The 22,740-nt window shown below is 35.6% G+C and overlaps 1 protein-coding gene across 1 annotated transcript; it reads right to left on the bottom strand.

Annotated features, from left to right (window-relative positions):
• Window positions 1-563: 563 nt before the first annotated feature.
• LOC149770015 (mitochondrial inner membrane m-AAA protease component AFG3L2-like) lies at window positions 564-22,141 on the bottom strand. The gene is made up of 9 exons (XM_089949526.1): window positions 22,053-22,141; window positions 20,698-20,780; window positions 16,607-16,762; window positions 14,244-14,359; window positions 9,195-9,275; window positions 6,833-6,952; window positions 4,350-4,544; window positions 2,819-2,933; window positions 564-1,104 (listed from the first exon to the last, which is right to left on the bottom strand). The coding sequence occupies exons 1-9, from the start codon at window positions 22,139-22,141 to the stop codon at window positions 992-994; spliced, it is 1,068 nt and encodes a 355-aa protein (XP_089805652.1). The 3' UTR covers window positions 564-991.
• Window positions 22,142-22,740: the final 599 nt, after the last annotated feature.

Genomic DNA, 22,740 nt, shown 5'->3' with positions numbered 1-22,740 from the left:
TGCTTATTATTTATGAAAGAAAATATAATTTTGTGTCTATCTCTTTCAGTTTGTGTAGATTTAGTTATTGACATGTTCACATTGTATCACTGTGCATGCTATCTTTTCAGTATCCAATTTTAGATTCTGAATATCCATTACCCTAATAGTCTCCACCACTGTTCTTTGAGTGCTGATGTGTTTAAATGTGTGTAAACTATTAAACTGAATGTTTCAGTGTAAGTGCAACCTTTTATGATCTATCTAAAGGTGAGGAAATTTTCAATGAGTGTTTTAAAATTCTATCAGTGTTCACAATATGCCATTTTGTCTTGGACCATTATGTGTTATTTAGCAATGTGAGAACAATAATCTGTCATTATGTATTGGTACTGGAAACAAAATGACCCATCCCCCCCCCCACTGGACAAAAATTGTCTCATGCCTCAAGCAACATCATCAACACTGGGTGCAATTTTCCTATCCTACAGTAATGCATGTCAAGGATTCTTTTAGTCTAGTCTATACAAAAGCCTGCAAGACAGAAAGAAAGGAGGCAATCCAGTGAGAACATGGACATCACAGATGTATAATAAATTTATTTTCACAATGTATACATATTTTCACTACTAAAATCGAAATGCTTTACTTACTAACAGTACAAGAGCATTAATTTCAAGAATGCTTTTAAAACATAGACAAAGTATCATTATTATCTCAAATGAATGTTCTTCAACTGATCGTAAAAAACAATATGATTGGAAAATTCTTTAGGTTATGATTAACAACTTGTTCAGTGCTTTACACTTAAGAATTTATGACAATTTTCTATTCCTTAAAAATAAATACAGTAAGTATATTTGATTCTTATGAGAACTTAATCATTGTACAGCTGTTTTGACTTTTACTATTGCATGTAATTTCATTACTCATTGGAAGATATCCAAGTATAATCTTTTGTCACTTGATGTTGCAGTTCTGCAATAGCTCTGGTTCCCATAAATCCTTTCTTTCAAACTGAAGCTTTTTGTGACTCTTCAGGAGCTGTGGGTGGGGCCTCATCCTCTTTCTCCTTATTCCAACTCTGCAGACCCTTGGGTAGACTCGAGTCTTCCTCTAGAGAACCTAAAGTGACATAATTGACCCAAAGTATTATTGCTACTTTCACTGTAATGGAATATTGGGAAATATGCTTGGAAGAATCAAGACCCAAATGTTTTTCTCAATCACTCCTGTTCCCCAATTGACACAAACACAAGGTAATAAGATTTTAAGACTGTCGCTCAAATATTCAAGTTATGTCAATTCAATCTGGCATTTGAAGTCACTATCTCACTCTTTTTCTTTGTCATGAATTGGGTAACTTCATAAACACAAGCATACAGACTAGCAAAAATACATTATCATTTCTTCCTTCCTTCTTTTCTTTCTGTCTGTTTTTGTAAATAAGGATTAAGACTTTAGGAAGTTAGAAAAATTCATATATATCCAATTTTTAAGTCATGGCAGGGGCTGTAAAGATATTAACAATGAATTATACTGATTACACAAACTGAAGATCAGATTCATATGAAGAACCTATTAGTTTAATTTTAAAATACATCTGTCCCAATTTATGATGACAAAATAAATAGTCTTGCATGCACTGAAACTTATCAAGCAGTGGATGCATTGAATATTCATGCAGTTTCCTTCAAAATGAAATATATAGGAAGCTCAGGATTTTCCCCAAGCCAGAATTATCATTATCTAAAGCTACCAACAACTGATAGCAATCTTTAGTCATGTGCTGCTATAACGTGTTGAAATAAGGCAACACTTGGAGGTATGAACAATGGAGTCCTTTAAAAACAAAAGTTGAAATTAATAAATGATTTGTTGTATAGTATGAAAAAAAAGTAAACATAAAACATAGTATTTGCATTTAAACCCCACCCCCATATTATAGGATTGCACAGGTCTTACAGATCCTAAAATGGGTTATTTTGCAAGTGAAACAAAACCTGAATGCTGAGAAATTAAACAATAAATTGAAAACAATCGATGAACAAATGCAAACAGAATGCAGAATGAATGCGAACAATATGATCAAAGTGCATTTTTTAAGAAAACTGAGTGCAAATGTCGAACAGAGAATGATGAATGATCAAGGAAAATGAAACAAAGCACAAATGCATTTCATGAAAGGTTTTAACTGAGTTTTCAGTCAAAAGCCCTTTCATATGATAATAAATTATATGATTCTTTACACTCACATTTTCACTCAGAACAAACTGACATGATTCAAGTTAAGGTAGATATAAACAATTACTGTTCATATGATGACATCATTATTGGTAACTGTCTCTGCACAATTTTTATTTGAGTGAAATAAAAAATAAAATTCGATTTCCTGACAAATGCTCTACAACGATATTTTTAAATTTAATGCAGATAGAGTTATAATTTTATTCAGGATAAATTCAATTCCGTCTTTTGCATTGTATGCACCTATACTCTGATTAAAGCACACTTTAATAAGAGAAGGCATTAAACCAATAGTTATCTCCCTTAAATACTCCAGGAAACTGAAACTCTCCCACTTAGGTAAATGCATCTCCAAAACTATGGAAACAAAATAATACAATGAATGGAAGCAAAAACGCAAAATCAGAATTTCTGAGACATTAAACAAAAAACCATAATGATTGCTGAAATGCAAATGAAATGCAGAGTGCATATGAAATGCACACAAAATGAAAATCCGGTAAAATTACCAATTTCAGGATCTGTAAGAGGTTATGTAAATATGCAGTTACAGTCTTATTCTGCGCTGTTGTAAGATACATCTTGGACATACCTGTTCCTTCAACAAATTCCTCATAAGTTGTTTTCTCAGCAAAAGGCCTCTTTCCCAGGAGCTCTACCATGTCAGCCTTGTCTAATTTCTCCATCTCTAACAATCGGAGTGCAACCTGAGAAAATATTTGTATTTATATTATCCTTTCAATTGGAGATATCCAGCTGTGGTAATATATTGTTATTTCATACATGCTTACTGTTCTATATATTTTCTACTTATCTTGGTACCCTGAATTTGCAAAATTTATGACCACATAATCACCCCCATCCCAACAACAATTTAAGCAATTAATTAAAATTTAAAGAATACACACAGGATGAAACAGCTTTTGATAATCCAACAGTGAAACATGAAACCCAGCAATACACTTTACTGCCATCAATGTTTTTAAGAATCAGCTTTTACTCATTTGTAGTATCAACAAATCAGACTTATTAATGAACAAAAAGCGACACTAAAATATACAAGAGGAAGACGGAGAGTTTTGTACGTATGATGAATGAATAGATTTAACAGCACATTAGCACAATTCTGGCTAAATAGGGCCTACTAAGAGTTATGTTTTGAAAACTTAATGGGAACAATTGCAAAAAAAACTTTAGGAAGATAAACCCATGTAAATAAATGTAAATATGTAGTCCTTTAAGATAAAAGGATCTTCAAAAGATTGCAAAATTATAAAGGTTAAAAATTGCTAAAATAATCACGAGGAAGATAAACCTATCCACATAACAGTAAATATTTCTCTACAAAATAAGAAAAAAATGGGTAACTGGCATCCAAGTTCTTTAAAAACTATTTAAAAATACATTTGTTGTATAAGCCTTATTCTTTTTGACAGTGTAAAATAATTTTCTGGCCAAGCATAATTAAAAAGCTGCTTGATCAAGCTGACATAAAATATGTCTCACAGTTTGGAATTCGATACACTTGACATGTGCTCCATTTTCAGTTAACAATGGTATGGTAAGCATTTCAGTGGAGATTCACCCTTTAAGCATGGGTCAGGCATGAGAGTCCAATATGTGTGCAACACAAAACAACAGCATCTCTGTGATTTCTTCTATCTATGAGCCCTGACATACACCCATATCCTGGTGTACACCCTTAGACCTGTTCAGTACAGGTCGCTCATCATGCCTTACTTGAATGTGGTGTTGTAAGATTGCTTTAAGTGAATGAAAGTAGTTACTAGACGTTCCTTCTTTATGAAAATTTCTCTTGCAAATGAGAAAGTGACTAGAGATTGGTCTTACACCTCATTCAGTTAAATCTAAATAATCCTGGTCAAAATATCATACATATAAAAACAAAATCAGCATGGCAAGGGCTAAGATCCTAAACTAATAGAAATGCACATCTCACCAATTAGCTACCACCATTGACCTTACTGAAGATGACAAACCAATGTATAAGTCGTAGATGGCAAAATGATGCAAAATATTTTATGCAATAACTACCAGCAGTTCATTTACATGTGACCTATAAACCAGTATAGTAAGTAATTGATTAATTTTGCAATAATTACCTTTTCTACATCACTCTTATGTTTGAGAAGTAGACCTTTGGTCCTTGTGTATGCTGTGCTCACAATTTCCCGAACCTCAGTGTCAATGAGACGGGCCGTTTCCTCACTATAAGGCTTATCAAACACAGGCTGACCATCTTGAGGCATTTCAAATGACAAATGACCAACCTTTGCACTCATTCCAAAATGCACCACCTGTAATAAATAACAATATGAAATCAATCAAGGTGCGAAGCTTAATAAAGATATTAAGTGTTCAACAGAACGCATGCAAATGGCATTATGATGCAAAAACACCTAGCATTGTGATACAAGAACACCCAGCATTATGATTAAGAACACCCAGCATTATGATAAAAGAACACCTATCATTATGATGCAAGAACACCCAGCATTGTGATGCAAGAACACCAAACACTGTGATACAAGAACACCTAACATTGTGATATAAGAACAACCAGCATTGTGATACAAGAGCACAAAGCATTGTGATACAAGAACACCTAGCATAATGATGCAAGAACACCTATCATGACACAAGAACACCTAGCATCATGATGCAAAAACACCTAGCATCATGATGCAAGAACACCTAGCATGATATAAGAACACATAGCATTGTGATACAATAACACCTAGCATCATGATGCAAGAACATCTAGCACTGTGATACAAGAACATCTAGCACTGTGATACAGGAACACCTAGCATTGTGATACAAGAACAACTAGCATTGTGATACAAGAACATCTAACACTGTGATACAAGAACACCTAGCATTGTGATACAAGAACACCTAGCATTGTGATACAAGAACAACTAGCATTATGATAAAGAACACCCAGCACTGTCATACAAGAACAGCTAGCATTCTGATAAAGAACACATCGCATATACACACACCTAAATATACTGTATTCGGTCAGCCCCAACCAGCATAAAGGCAATATCCTTTTTTTTAAATACATGCCAGGGTACTCTGGTTACTAAGAGAGTTCATATGAAAATGATGCATAGTTCAAAGTGCATCAGTGGGTGACTATTCTACACTAAAATTGCCTTCCCTGGCTCTCAAAGTACATTTACTGGAGCAGCCCTTAACATTTACATGGGAAAGAATAAAGACTTCCTTGACATTATGCAGTGTTCAATTCAAATAAAGGATATCACTGGACCTGGATGTAACCAGGATGAATTCAGGAGTATCACGGGGATGTTCCTCTTTGCATAAAACTCATTGCTGGGTTTTGTTGTCATCCATATGTTCTTTAAGAAATATCTGGCAACAGTGTCAAACTGTCAAAAGTTTAACACTTTTCAATAACACACACACACACACACACACACACACACAGAACACTGATCACATCCAGAATATGTGCATTATGTTCTGAATAAATTCCTGAATGTCGTAACAAGGAAATACAAATGTCAGCCTTTCAAGAACAAAAAAGGGGAAACAATAATGTCTGCATGATCAAAATGGTTGCAAGAATTGTTCTAAGGTGTGGCAAAGTTGCACAGCTTTTTATATCAAAAGGATACTTGACATTACTCCAAAACCTGGTCACACAGTGGCCAACCTCTTACTTTTCTGTTTATTCTCAAACATGCTCATGCAAACTATAATCAATAAATATATTTCCTGCCGATTACATGCCATGTAGTAGGTGAGGAAATATGAACACAAATATACAGGGTATCATAGACTGAAAGAAAAAGAAAATATTTTAAAACACACCCTTAAGAATTTAAAAAAAAATGGAAATAATACTTAAGGGCGATTCTAAGTATGATGAACACATTTTGAATATAATTCTTTCCAATAACTTATTAACAATTAAAGTAATGTATTTACAATCAACATTGATAACCAACAACATCCCTTTGATGTACATTCCTCTACTCACAGTAAAAATTAACTATCGACTTAATGCCAATGTTAAATGATTGAACTCTAATTAAAAATCCAATTTCAAAGCTAATGAGAAAAACCCTATTTGCTTATCAGAAAGAGTGTTCATAAAAATATATTAATTACATGATCATTGCAAACATATCCCATACCTACATATTTGCATATCATATACCAGACATTTCTCTGAATGAGATTGCAAAAATAAATACCATGGAAATTTATCAAACATAAATGGTAACCTCCTTTAATCTGCAATTGCAAAAAAAAAAAAAAAATTGCCAAAAGTTAAAGAGACATAGTTTTAAACAAAAAAACACTAAATACTGCCTCAGTCAAATATACCTACTTTACTGTAGCATGTGTCAACTATTTGATGAATGTACTTTTCATAAACTCCAATGCTGTGAACGATATTTCATGCTTTAAAAAAAATAATGGATGTAAAACACAAATATTTTTTTCTTACACCCATTAAAAAAAAATAATAGTTAATACCTTTCAAAATTTCACATGGAGTTTAGAAGTGTAATCATCACAATTATTTCACATTTTACCACTAACCCACCTGAGCATAGGCACTTTGTGTGACCTTGCGAAGATCATCCTGGGCACCTGTAGTAATTTTTGAAAAGAAAATCTCTTCTGATACTCTTCCTCCAAGTGCCATGCACATTCTGTCATTTATCTAAAAGGAAAAAAAAAATTTTTTAATTGAAAAGATGAATTGATATTGAGTGTAACCTGATGAAACTGATCCCTGAATAATCCAATCTCTAAACTGAGCCAACTGTACAGTCCAGGCCTAGACCCTCTTATTAACAATTATCAAAACCCTGAGCTGCATTGGCTCAGTGATGAGCATGCGGGATTTGTGTCCAAATGGGGGTGGTTTCAAATCCTACCATTAGACCATCCTGTGTCAGCCACCAGTATGTGTCCTCAGGCAAGGCACTTGACTCAAATTGCCTTAGCATTAAATAACCTACTTGTGTTGATGTGCCACAAAGCACCATACCATGCCAAAAACCAAACCAAAATGACTAATCTAATCCATTCAAAACCAAACCAAAATGACTAATCTAATCCCATTCAAAACTAAATCAAAATGACTGATCTAATCCCATTCAAAACTAAACCAAAATGACTAATCTAATCCCATTCAAAACCAAACCAAAATGACTAATCTAATCCCATTCAAAACTAAATCAAAATGATTAATCTAATCCCATTCAAAACTAAACCAAAATGAATAATCGAATCCCATTCAAAACCAAACCAAAATGACTAATCTAATCCCATTCAAAACTAAATCAAAATGACTAATCTAATCCCATTCAAAACTAAACCAAAATGAATAATCAAATCCCATTCAAAACCAAACCAAAATGACTAATCTAATCCCATTCAGAACTAAATCAAAATGACTAATCTAATCCCATTCAAAACTAAACCAAAATGAATAATCGAATTCCATTCAAAACCAAACCAAAATGACTAATCTAATCCCATTCAAAACCAAACCAAAATGACTAATCTAATCCCATTCAAAACCAAACCAAAATGACTAATCTAATCCCATTCAAAACCAAACCAAAATGACTAATCTAATCCCATTCAAAACCAAACCAAAATGAATAATCGAATCCCATTCAAAACCAAACCAAAATGACTAATCTAATCCCATTCAAAACCAAATACTGTATCAAAATTATGTTAGGAAGAGTAAAATCTATGTAAAAGTATTCGCCATGAAATCCATCCTTTGGTGACCATCTTTTCAAACATTTATTAAAATGTGAAATCACAGAGCAAACAAAGAATGACCTTATGCAAATCATCCAGATAGTGGAGAAAGTGACACAGTGACCCATCAAATCATCGACTAGTACCAAATGTATGCATGCTAAAGTACTACATATGCCTGTCCAGTTAAGAACTGTTACTGTTGCAAAAGATATGTTATCTTTCACCAGCTGAACAAAACAATTTACAAAATAAATAATGTTTCGTTTTAATCAGATACACTGGGATACTGAGTAACTATCAATAAATTCTGCTCCAAGAAGAATGTATAAACTTCTTTGCTCCTTTCTTACCCTATACATACAACATGCAGATATCCTCAGTGAAAAGCTTCAATTAGACTTTTGATTGTATTATTATTGTGCTACAATGGAACTAACAAAATGGAATAAACAGAGAAGTATTAAAAATAATTCCTGTCATACAAGCCAAGTGGCTTTTGTAAAATCCAATTATTCATGCCAAATGTATACTTTGACTTCCAAAAAGTGGTGCCTACCTGAGTAATCTGATCTCCTTATTTAAACCAATCTCTTGTCAGTGGAGGTTAGTTTAGGCAGGTTTTATTGCATTATTTAAATTTCTACAAAATTATGGTTTTTCTCATTTAAACAAGTTGCACTGAATAACATCAACAATAACTCGTGACTATTACATATATCAAACATGAAATGAATGAAGATGTAATCCCAGATTTAGTTCAATAACATCAACCATAACTCACAACTATTACATATAAAATGCATAAGGTGAATGAAGATATAATCCCAGATTTAGTTCAATAATCATCAACCATTACTTTATACATATAGGAACTAAACTTTTGATTCCATCAGTGGTACCGGATCTGAACTATTAGGAAAAGTTGATCTTAAAATAAGATCTGTTACACTAAAAATGTTCAAAATAACGTTCCCACACTCTAAGTAATGTTGGCAGCCATGTAAACTTTCTTGTTTGCACTACAACAACTAAAAAGCATCTTGTTGTGAAATACACTTTAGTTACAGGAACAACTCTATTTCTTAACTTTCATGCAAATCTAGTATAAGACAGAGTAATGAAAGTGTATAATCTTTTAACAGGTAGGAATTATTTTCTTTGTAAATAAAGACTGGCAATACCTGTTCTGTTGTGTACAAATATTGCTCCTTTGGAAGATACTGAGCATAGCCAAGCCCCTTTCCTCTAGGTATGATTGACACCTGAAAGGAAATTATACAGGTGCAAACATACATGTATACAATATATACAGGAGAAAAACTTGAAAACCGAATTAAATTTATATGGACTTCTACTTCTGAGCAATCATATGCAATGCATTTATTAATTATAACACTCAGTAAACATTATTTTGCAAATTATAAGTGAGATTAATAACAAGAGTCCCATGAAGGGACTGACACTCTACTGCTGAAAGATAATTTCCAAGAATCCTAGACAAGACTGTTGAATGTTTTTAACTGATGAGTACTGAAAGAATCTCTGATATTCTTTAAAGACTCCAACATACCAAATTTTGGCCAAAAAAATTCTGAAATGTCTGAATTAAGATTCTGACATGGACAGTGACCTTGAACATGATATCATGTACTAAAAATTAATATTCTTTTCAAGAAAGCCCCCTCCACAAACAGGATGTTATAAAAATCCATTCATACTTGTTTGTGTCATCATGTACACAAACCAGTACAGCTAAACACTGGAGTCAAGACGTTTGACTTTAAAATCCATATCAGACTGCTGACTATCAATTTGTTCAATGGAATACAATGAAATACAAGATCTAGCCAAATTTCACATACATATGTACAAGTCACTGTCTTGTTAGTGAATTACAAAAATTACAATGACCCTTTTCTTGACTCAAAACTCGATTAGGTCTGGTTTCCAAGTGTCTGCACAAACAATACTGATATGTTGATGGTGTACAAAATTTTCTTTCTGAACCAACTGAATATAACAAGTGTTTTAGTGAAAAAGCAAAGTTTTTAGTAAATTATGCTTCTCTGAGAATATCTGATCACATCAGTGTTAGAAAAGAAGTTCTGCTACTTCTTGATTCCAGCAATCACAGAAAGACTAAAATTATTTTCAGACTTCCCATCTATATACCATATGTAGAAAGATAAACTGATCAATCAATAGATAGAGCTGTACTGGGTGGTGTATGGTATGAAATGATCAGATTAGACAAATACCACAAGCACCCAGACTTACTTTGAGCAAGGCAAAGAAATACTAGTGATATCAGACTGAGCACTGAAGAAGTTGCCACCATATTCCAGACTAACCTGGAGGTGGAATGGAAAACATTCAGATCCATTGTATCAACAGCAGTGTTGCCATATTAACCACTAAGAGGGGTTGCCATATTAACCACTAAGAGGGATTACCATATTAACCACTTAGAGGTGTTGCCATATTAACCACTAAGAGGGGTTGCCATATTAACCACTAAGAGGGGTTGCCATATTAACCACTAAGAGGGATTACCATATTAACCACTTAGAGGTGTTGCCATATTAACCACTAAGAGGGGTTGCCATATTAACCACTAAGAGGGGTTGCCATATTAACCACTAAGAGGGGTTGCCATATTAACCACTAAGAGGGATTACCATATTAACCACTAAGAGGGGTTGCCATATTAACCACTAAGAGGGATTACCATATTAACCACTAAGAGGGGTTGCCATATTAACCACTAAGAGGGGTTGCCATATTAACCACTAAGAGGGGTTGCAATGTGAATGAACAATGCTGGAGTTCAAATACAGAATAGTCCTGGTGTTTCCTGTATCTTAGATTCAGTCAGACAGATGACGGAGACATTTCCATTGTTTGCCAACTGCTGTACTAAATGGAAGGGGGGATGTTCGTCCATATCTTCCTAGTCTATCAAAGCTTTCACTTTATTGGCTTGGAGATGGCATTGTTGGGCACTAAAGTCAAAATTCTGTACACTCTACAGTGTGTGTGGGAGTAAACAAATTAACAGAAGTTATCACTACACTCACTGGGAGTGGGGTTTGCTTGGCTGGCCTCATCTCTGAAAGCAAACTGACTGAATGTTATAAAATATGAATGGACCAACTCAATGGATCCTGTATTACTTTGCATACCATGGAATGGCAATCTGTCATGCATCACAGTTAACTTCTGTAACATACCTTGGATACCAGTCAACAAGTATTGTTGGCTAGACATGGGGACTGGCTGGTTGGTATTAAAATCCAACAAATACCAAATGAACCTAGTCTTACAGATCTGAGGACCATGCTCATATACGCAGAGGGACTTATGTCAACTAGACTGCTGAAATAAACTGTTTGCGTAAAGTGTTGCTGGTGCTGAGCAAATGCATGAATCCTTTCGTAAAAATAAACGGGTCCACATTACTTTGGACTGAAACTTATGCCCAACATAACAGGATTACTGACTTAACAGGGGTCAAGATAAGCAAGAAAAAATTAACAAAGAAGGTTTTTTCGGGACTGGACCAAAACACTCAACATAATGGGTTCTCAAGATAACTGAAGTCGAGATAAGTGGGTCTGATTATACTGTTTTCCCTGAGAGAACTATTTCTCTTTAGTGTCCAAACCAATGGTAAACAACATTGACCATGAACTGTCATTGCATAATGTGTCAGCATTTTTTTTAAAGACAAACAAAAAATTATAAAACATCTTTGGTGAAAAATCCAATATTGATAAGACTGTATGTCTATTCAAGTGTTGTGACCAGATGACTTCTGGATGGACATAGTGATAGTCATATTGGATGTCAGACCGGCATCATTTTAATCTAGGAACAATTTGATATTGTGAGAAGTCTTTTCATGAAAACCCGTGTCGACATGACCATTCATTTTGGAACAGGAGCAATAATAAGATCTTGACAATGGCTACCATGGTGGCCATACTGACTGTTAGATTGGCACCATCTTGGACCAACTAGACATCATAACAAACCATTTAGTAAATATCACATGATGAGATGCCCATCAATTATGGAGTAGTTGCAATAACAGGCAATACTTGGTGGCACCATTCCATTTTGGGCCAATTAGACCCTGGGATGAAGTTTGGTGGTAATCTTTCCAGTAGATTAGGACGAGTAGCAATAATAAATTTGTGCTGACAAAGGACTGATGACAGACAAAAGGCCATCACATGAGCTCTTATGGGCTATGACCAGTAGAGCTAAACACAATATCTTTAGTCCTGCTTTGGCAAATTTACATAGTCCAAGGGACTGAAGAAACATTCACATAATTAATTTAGGCTGCTCACTACGAAATAAGTATGAAGTCATGCCACTTCATTTGGCATGAGGATAAATGAAAATGATATCCTCAAAAACATTTCAAGCAGAACTTCCACAAATGCATTAAACATGGTTATTGAACAGAAGGTATTAAAAACTGTGTTTCTGAGTGACAAGTTTGTGTCTGTTCTACTAATGCATCACTATAAACTAGATTACCAGGAAGGAACTTATTTCATACTGGGCAAGAAGAATTTCCAGGAACTCGAGATAAGACCATTTCTTCGTTTTAACTGTTGTATTGAAAAAATCTTTTATATTATTGAGCGATGTTTTCAAATTTGCCACTGCAGCAGCCATATTAGATGTTAAACTGGCAACATCTTTATTAGGACAAACTAGACACCATTAGTAAATATGTTGATGTGGCCATCCATTCAGGAGAACCAGTGGCATGATTTTCAATACGACCATTGCGACAGCTGTGTTTGAAGTCCGATTGGCACCAATTTATTTTATGACCAAATACGTAGCATAATTAGTCTTCTTGTGAAAAGCCCTATGTCCATTTAGAAAGAGGAGCAATAACAAGATTCTCAAGATGGCTGCCATGGTGGCCATACTGTATGTCAAATTGGCACCATTTTCATTTAGTACCAACTAGACATCAGAAAAGTCTTCCTGTGAAACCAAATGTTGAAATAGGATGAGTAGTGATATGATTTTCAATATGACAGTTGTGTTGGTCATATTGAACAGCAGATCAGTGCTAGTTTTACTCAAGATCAACAGGCACCATTAGAAGTCACCTGGTGAAAATCCCATGACCATGACTCTCTATTCAGGAGGAACAGCAACAATAATTACAAAATGCCTATTGTGGTGATCATAATTGGACGTCAGATTGGCACCAATTTCACTTAGGACCAACTAAACATCATAAGATGTCTTCTGGTGAAAACATCATGTTGATATGACTTTCTGTTCAAAAGAAAAAAGCAATAACAAGATTTTCACGATGACTATCATAGCAGCCAAACTGGACATCAAATTAGCATCATTTTCATTGAGAACCAACTAAATATCATAAGAAGTTTACAGTGAAAATCCTATATTAATAAGACCATCCATTCAAGAGTAGCGATAAAATGATTTTCAAGATGTGTGCTGTGGTAATCATATTTGATGTCTGAGCAGCACCATTTTCATGTAGGACCAACTAGACCTTGAAATATGTGTGGGTGAAGTTTTATGGCAATCCTCCAAGTAGTTCAGGAAAAGTGGCAATAACAAGCTTGTGTTTATGGATGGATGGACATCAGACGATGGTCAATAAATAATAGACAATGAACAGGCCATCCCATAAACCCTTCTGGTCAATGACCAGTAAAGCTAAAATACCAAGACTATGAGTGATACTCAAACAGCCACCAAATACCCTCAAATCCCTCAATGCAAACTTATATCCACAACACAATTGACAGTATGACCATAATAACTTAAACGTCAATAATGTCAATACTTGGCATCATTCAAAGAACCTCTTCATTCCAGGCATGAAAGCTTCTTTTGTCTGTGACATCAATAACATTGCCAATAATATTTGTACCCACAGCACTTCAAGTTGAGTTCTACCAAATATGAAGTTAGTGCTCTGATAGGAAATCAATACAATTATATGGAGTATGTACATTTGATATTCTCTACCATTTACTTGTGTTAAATACACATAATTTGTGAACAGCACTGACCCAGATCTGCCCATGTATGCACCAGCACATAAGGGTCTACACTAGTTGATTCAAAAAAGGTGAGACTAGACATACATGTGCCAGTGCATTTTGTGATGGCCAATTTGAGTCTATTGTTTGCAGATGACTGCATGATATATAGTGCTGCACCTTAAGAAGTGGGTCAGCATGTTCTAGGAACCATCCAGCCACGGCATGACCAGCCTCATGGTATGCCACAGTCTTTTTCTCCTCTGGCTGTAAAACCTGAGTCTTCTTTTCTAGACCTGAAAAATTATATAAAATGTAATGAAATATATTTTCCACCTTCTTATTATTACTGACTTTGAAAGGTAGATGGTGATTTAACAAAAAGACAGATGATAATGAGATCTTGGTTTGTCACTTATGAAGATTCTACCTTGGTAAACACAGAAAACTTGTGTACCAATTTTCACACAGTCCAAATTTGTTAACTGTAGCAAATATTCAAATAAAGAAGTTTTAGTCATTAAATTAAGCCTTCACCTTAAATAAAATCAAGGCTTGAATCTGAGTGGTTGCAATAGATGCCTCATTTCAAGCTCTCCAAGTAATTAAAAAAAAACTCCAAATATTGAAACTGTATTTTTAAATGGAAACAATTTAAAAATGAACCATCAATTAAAAAATAACCTTAAACAAAATCAAGTGCATGTGGAACTTAAATCTTCGACACAGTTGCTTCAATTTATCAATGGTTTCTTCAAAATGTGATATAATTAGTGTTATAAGTCTTGACAAGAACGATGACGTGAGCTATTTTCTTAGTGACTTATGCTTTAAAGGATACTGAAAGTTTAGGCTGACACCATAGACGTTTTGCCCTGTTTACATATTTCATTTGTGCTTTTGTCAAAGTGGTATATACCTATCGACTTTCCTTGAAAATGATCAGAGCACATCCTGCTACTTGAACTGTGTTCTAATGGATAGGCTTCAATGTACAAGACCTAACTTGTGTATAAAAGTAATGTGTCTTGTTAACATCAATTTTACATGGTATATGTACCTAAAACTTTATATTGACCACACTTAAATTCAAATAGTTGAAACATATTCAATTTTTAGGTCAGTGACATCAATGACCAACTGTACATGTTATTCATTTTGTTACTGCATTCAAAGCATGAAAGGTTAACTTTATTAAAGCACTATGAATAATGGCTACCACTTAAAAATACAAATCAATGTGCATTTTAATGACTTAATATTTAACTCTCCAATAGCAAGGATTCTAAATTGATGATGATCTTCAGTTACTTACATACTTCAACATATCACCAAGATTATTAAATGCACACTGACCACCACCATGTCTTTTGGCGAGTGAACAAGGTCCAAAAAGATATTTAACTCAAGGGAAAAAGATATATATATATATATATATATATATATATATATATATATATATATATATATATATATATATATATATATATATATATATATATCGATTTATTTTTTAAACCTGAGTATTGAAAATGAAGTATATCACAGATTACAATGTTTAGTTTGTGAATGTCATGAGTTTGACTTAGCCCTTCGCTCACTCAGGCAAGACTAGATACATATCTGATTACAAACTTAAGACCCAAGTAATACCTCTTACAAGTTTCAGCTGAATATAGCAACTGATTAGAAGATATGTCTTTTAAAAACTTTAGCACAGCACCTTAACACTGTTGACAAAATTGATGATGTTGCTGCTGTTGTCAAAAGAAAAGTAACATCTGTATCTCACCTTTTACAGGCAAGACAAAAATAACAAAAATAATGAGGATTTATACACTGAATGGATAAATAATGCAAATCAAACAACAGTCAGATGTCTGGTAGAGTATTATGCTATACCTCTCTATCCTAATCAAAGTCTCTGATATAACTTTGTCAGGCTACTAAAAAGTACAAATTTTGCAACCACACTCACAGAGTGATGTCGGCCAGCCCATGTTTTTTAACCAGGATTCCATGAAATTTTGTGTCATTTGCACAAGTCAACTTTTTGATTATTTATCTTTATATCAAGTCGTTCTTATATGCCAAAACCTTCATATGGTGCTTGCTAAATGTTCTTTTCCCCAGACTTGGAAGGCTCTGGAAAAGAATTGCTGAATAGAGACTAAGTGAATGAATGATGTGCATTAACAGGGCTGACATAAAGATAATGAAGCTATGGACATGTGAAGATCTCCAAGGAGCCTTTGTTATAAATAAAACATGTGAATGGCATCAAATTTGTACTTTTCAACAGCCTTTAGCTCAGAAATCTCTGGTTGTAATCATGACAGATGACAGATGTCACTGGTGGCATGACATTCAGAAACTTAAAATACTCTCTGCCTCGTTACCACAAAATCTTAATGCTGCCAGTGATGACATCATTAGTAAATACCTATGGCTACCCATCAGCTGAATGCAGGGTAAAAAAAAAAGAAGAAAATGAATACATTGTGTGTTTTCATGGTCTTTCTCTTTTCTGTTAAAATAAATACCTGCTATGACTCTTTCAATGGCACGCTCAAAGTCTGTTATTGTAATACTCTGTTTCAGATCTCTAGCAGCTATAAGTGCAGCTTCATTACACACATTGGCAATGTCAGCACCTGAAATTTCAAAGGATGCTATCTCATGGCATATATTGTATAATGCTCACAACAAAATGCAAAATGTGAAGACCAACAACTGTTGGTTCATACAATGCATAGCAGATGAAATTTTTTGCAGTTTCATTAAAATTATCTGTTGATTAAACAGTAAATTTTAAATAAGTTTTATTCCTCCAAGCAAACTTACCTCATCAAATTAACATAATGAAATAATCTCTACTAGCTCTTGAATCCAGCCCTCCCAGAAATATGCATAATTTATTTGTCCCATTTGTATACAATAGACAGACGGAAGGAATTCTTACCAATTACCTCCCCTTACAACTGCAAAATGGCTATCGATCAGCTGGATTTTCACATCAATTGATACATGGATGTTTGCATTTTCAGGGAAGTGTATGTGTGTTTGAATAGTTGTGTAAATGGGTAAGTATTCTTGTAGAAACATAAATTACTAAAAAGGTAAACTTTCTCTTGCATACATTCCTCAATCAAATTAACATCAGCATAGATAACAGCAGGAGGAAATGCATGAGCCTAGAGCCTCTGCACTGGGGACATTTTCAAGGATAGAACGACTGCATGTTTTGACCACAAAGATGTGTGCTTTTTTAAGTCATGTTAGGGTAATAGGTATTTTCGATAATTCTAAAAGCTATATTTCTGTTTCAATATGATGAAACTTAACCATGCTTTAAAAAAGTCCCCTGATTATTTGTAAATCTTGTCATGTTAGCTTGTGACTAGGCCCATAAAAGTTTGTTGTACTGGCTAAGTAAACTTCAGATTGTGTCTTGATATCAGAAGAGTCAGTAAGCTGAGGTCTTTGATTGTGCCCAGATATCAGAATAGTCTGTAGGTAGAGGTCTGTGATTGTGCCTAGATATCAGAACAGGCTGTAAGTAGAGATTAATACAGGTATATTTTAAGGTAAATTTCTCTGACCAAATGTCTAATGACCATGACTGTTATGTATATTTAGCTGATAGCCATGTAGCTTGTTAAGAATTTTGTTTATGGACAAATTTTTTTGGCAAATCCAGCGAAAGTAATAGAAATGTCCTTATTGAAAGTTGTACTGACATTTGCAAGGTCTGGTGGATAACTGGGCTGCAGCCACTGGTCCCAATGGATTCAATACTTGTCTCTGTTAAGTTAGGTCCCAGAGACAGACACTTGAGAAGGTTGACTGCATGTGTCAACCAAAAGCTTCTACTGTAACTTGTTGTTGATCTAGGGTTTAACGCCATTTTCAGCACAAGATAAGCTATACATGGCAGCCAGTATGACTGGTGGAGGAAGAACCCTGGAAAACCCAGGGAAGAACCACCGACCCACAAAAAGCTACTGGCAGGCTTTCCCATGTACCCATGCTAGCCGAGCCTTGGACTCGAACCCATGCAGACAGAGGTGAGATGGCAGTGATCCGGAACGGTGAGCGCTTTAGACCACTCAGCCACTCAGGGCCCCCTATTATATCTTGTATTACAACAATGCATTCGAAAGGGAGTTTACAGAGATTGCTCAAATTTCATAAACTGAAATCCTCATTATGCAATTTGGATCTCTTGAAATTTTAGAGTACGCTGATGCTAGGTCTGGAGGGTAATGACTTCTTTCCTGACCTTGACCGGGAGGAAGAGTCATTTTCTCATTCCCCAAAGTATCTCTGCAGGGTCTTGCAAGAACATCTGTACTGGCGAAAGGAAGTGTATGAAGACTCTCCGATGCCAAATGAAGGTAACCTATTCTTGGCAACAAAGGCTGGTTATTTCATCAAGACCAGAGAACCATCCAATCTTAACCAAAGATAGTTCAGGTCCACTTAAGTGCATACAACTTGCCCCCCTGTATGCCGAAGCCAAAGCTATTAGAAAACAAGCTTCACCATGGCTCTAGCTATAGGTTCATATGTCAAGACCCGTGGGAGATTCCATGTTGAAAACAGGGTGAGGGCCTTGGGTCTATTAAAGTCACAATTGGCTAGAAGGTCCGATAGATCTTTATCATGACCAATATCTCATCTGCCATGATGCCAGAATGTGTTGCATAGCATGGAATGGTAGCCCTAATTAGGACCAACTTCTTCTCCTTATAAAGCCAGAGATAAAAATTCAGCCGGTTGTGAGACTGTGGCACTCAAAGGGATGATATTACCGTCTATGTACCAGTCCCTGTATATATGTCACTGTCCCCAGCAGGTCTTTAACATTGAGGCCTTCTTGTTTGTGACATTCTCTCCATGCATGAAGGCTTAAATTCTTTCTTTTGCAAGGGATTTTTGACAAGAGCCAGGCATGAAGGAGGACTTGGTCCAGACAGAGACAGAATACATGTGAATGCAGCTGTTTGAAGTAGATCTATTGCCAGATCTAGTAGATCTATGACCATGGAGTCTGAGAGGGGCAATCAGAGTCAGTATGCAATTCTCTTAATTATTTTCGGTATTAAGACAGTGGGTGGGTAGGCAATAGCCCACATACCCTCCAAACTGACTGAAAATGTGTCCATGGCCCAAGTTGCTGGGTCCAGGACTGAGGAGACAAACAAGTTTATGGTTCTACACTGTCGCACAAAGGTTGATCACTGGTCATCCCTAAAGTGTGCAAATCTGATGAAAGACCACCTGGTGAATGGACCATTTGGTATGGTCTGACCTTTTCTTGACTGAGAATTGGCCAGGAAAGTGAGTCTACTGGGAATGTGTATGATTTATATAGTGATGTTGAGTTGGGAATATCAATGCAGAATGGAACATTGCTTAAGGAGGTAGGTCACCTCATAATTAAGACAACTTTCCCCCAGAGTTGCTAATTCCAGAAATTAAAGGCATTGATTATAGTCTTCATTTAAAAAAGTTTGATGTGGAAGAGACATATCCTACTGGCATCCATACATACTGTAACTGAACTGGAGCTTTTATAGAGGAATCCCTATTGTGAGCAAACCATAGTTGCACCACTGACTCGAAAATGATATCGTCTCACCTGTGATTCTGATCTGATCAAATGGACTGGAAAAGGGCTGCCAGCAATATCATTTGTAAAGAATCCATAAAAAGATGGTCCAGTGGAACCAGATCCTCTGCCACAATGAATGACCCGAGGAGTTGTAGTAGTATGAGATTGGTATTGATAATAAATTCCATGCCATGGACAAAAGACTGGGATGGACAGAGGTCAGACTTTTCCGAGTTCACTAGTAAATCATGATGTAAAAGGGAGAGATCATCACTGCCACTGATGAGAACAGAACTTTTATGTTTCTGGAAGATACACCACCATCACTGTGGGCAATGTTGTGCAGAACAGGGTGATGATGAAGCTTGATCTTGGTGAAAACCCATGGACTAAGGGGGAGCTAGAAATTGATAAACAGGTTCTGCAGCAACAAACCAAAGGAATTTTTGTGATACTTAATTTACAGAGACAGGGAAGTATGCATTGGTCAGGTCAAGACTAATAACAAACTTGTCCCTTCTGATGGAGTTGGATCAATTGAGCTGTCTCTATCTGTAACTTTGGTGGGGATATATACTGATTGAGCTGGCTCAGGCTGATAATTGGCCTAAGCTTGATGTTTGGCTTTCTGTACAAGGAAGAGCTTTAAAGATAACCCTGGGAATTGGAGTCTGCAAACAATCATGCAGCATGATTTCTGTCTTCTCAAGCTATGATCGGAAAAAGCTAGCAGAAAGGATGAGAGGATAAATTAAATCCAAAATGACTTGGATCACCCATTTATTTTGCAGACAAAGAGTGGTATAATGAGAACTTCAGTGCAGAAGTCTGGCGCCTACCACTAGATTTTATTGTTGGTGGTCAGTCAATAGCAGGAGGTAGGAGGCTTGGGATATGAGATACCTTTATCCTACGCCCCACCCCCCATTTTAAGGGTTAAGACTGATTGGGTCTATATGGGTGTGGAGGCTGAACTGCAAGTTGGTGAAGTAGTTCTTGGGCTGCCTGTCACCTCACTTTCTCTATCTTGCCTCCAAAGAGCAAATGAAACCTGAAAGATGTTGTCCTCAGTGTCAGGGTGTGGTGCAGTTTGAGAGCTTCTGCAAGCAAACAAGTATCTTGTTGCACATTGTCAAGATAGCAGAAGCCCCATGTGCTTAAATGCCCAAAGGGCATGCTCTGGCAGGCTAGTAAATGTAAGCCCTGTGGGCTGGACACTATTGATGAGCCTAGTGGCAACCTTGGCCCCAGATTGAGGAAGTGCACCATCACCTTCTAGAACAGGCAATGCATCTGCAGTTTTAGTAATGATCTGTGGTGGTAGGCATAGCAAAACTTTGGTGCCTGGTTCCTCCACTTACACTAAGGTTATGGTAGCTAACAGCATTTTCAGCCTCAATATGGTGGTGATGATGATGGGGGGGGGAAGGGGCACAAATAATCTTACCCACAAAACTCACAACCGATTCAGTTCTAGAACGAATGCTCAATATATCAAAATGTCTGATGCTGGACATTTTCTGAATATTGTTTACTGTTTTGTGTAGAACAGCATACCACATATCTTCTGATCAAGTTGTGCAAATATTGCATGTCCTTGAAGACATGCATTTCATACAAGCGAGGTATGAAGCACAATGTCCGATATAGCTAAGTCCACAAATGTGAAAAATTCATATAAAAATTAGTAAACATGAAAATAATGTATTTCACCTTCTGTAGACAACATGATCATACAAATCTGATGATGGAAGGTTGATGGTTCAGCAGTAAACTGATGTGGATTTTTGGGAGGTATCTGTAAGATGCTGACTTAACAGTGAAAGCTTACAACTGGTGACACCTGGCAGCATCAAGGGGAGGTAGTGGGCATGGGTTATTGCCCTTTGTGTATAAGATGGGGTGGAAAAGATAGTTTTGGTTTCTTGGGAGGGTTTGATTCAGGAGGCAGCAAAATTATATTTCTAACTTTAATGTAACAAAGGAATGCATCTGTAGGAGAAAATATGATGATTTTACGACAAGTGAATACAAGGGAGTAGGAGGGCATTTAATGAGTAATGCTGCATTTATTTTCATATAATGTTATGTATATTTAATATAATTATATGCTTATTGGTTTTTTTAAATTCTTTTAATTCTATTACATGCTATTATAATGTAACTGGATTTGATATTGCTAGAACAGAGTTCAGTGCTGACTGATTTTTTTACATTTCGGACGTAAACAATTAATAATAGAGACAATGTACCTAATGCTGACCTAGTTCCTGTCCTTGTTTCAAAATCAGTGGCAGTTTTAGTACACAACTTGTTTTTTTTTTTTAATTCTTTCTCAGAATAAGAATTATAAAGTTAAGTCAAAGCCATACCTGGATGACATGATAATTGTCATGTAACAAACTTCCATTTCTTCTGGAAGGTTGAACTCCTGACCCCCATCCGGGAATCTGTTTTGCATCTCAACTTAGCCTTATACCTGATGTTTTGGATAGAAGTAGTCAATGGGCTTTTGACAAGTTGTGTTGTTGTGACCAGTTTGGGCTGAGATTTTATTTTCTTCAAATTATTGGATTTCAAGTGGTTATTTTCCCTGGAAATACTAGTGCTCTAATTTAATTCTTGGACAAGGACATTTATTGAAATTTATACAGAATTCAAAAACTGGAATAATATTTTCTGTGATTCGACAAGAGACTGTTGACACTGCAGCGCTTCGCAGGTTACAACAGATGTCATAGTCTTCCATTTAGGATTTAATTGGGATTTGAACTCAGTTTCATTCAGGACTTTTTATTACTAGGACTTCTATTTTTTAATTCTTGGATTATTTTTGGATTTGATTCATTTTTTTCGGTTTTTTTTCTTGATATTCTATGGAAATAAATTATTTGTTTAATTTTACAAAGCTTGTTGTCTTCACTTTTTTCCTGTTACTTTTTGTAAGAGCCTAGACTCGTAACAATACTAATTCATATTCTATTATATAAAAGACTTAGGTTTCAGGCATGAAGCAGAAACACATTATGCATACATGCCAACCCCTGACGAGGAAAAAGT

This window comes from Sinohyriopsis cumingii, unplaced genomic scaffold (genome assembly GCF_028554795.1).
Source record: "Sinohyriopsis cumingii isolate HCF-2022 unplaced genomic scaffold, ASM2855479v2 utg002868l, whole genome shotgun sequence".
NCBI lineage: Eukaryota > Metazoa > Mollusca > Bivalvia > Unionida > Unionidae > Sinohyriopsis > Sinohyriopsis cumingii.
The sequence above is the reverse complement of the archived record's forward strand: the minus strand, read 5'-3'. Positions and strand labels throughout refer to the sequence as shown.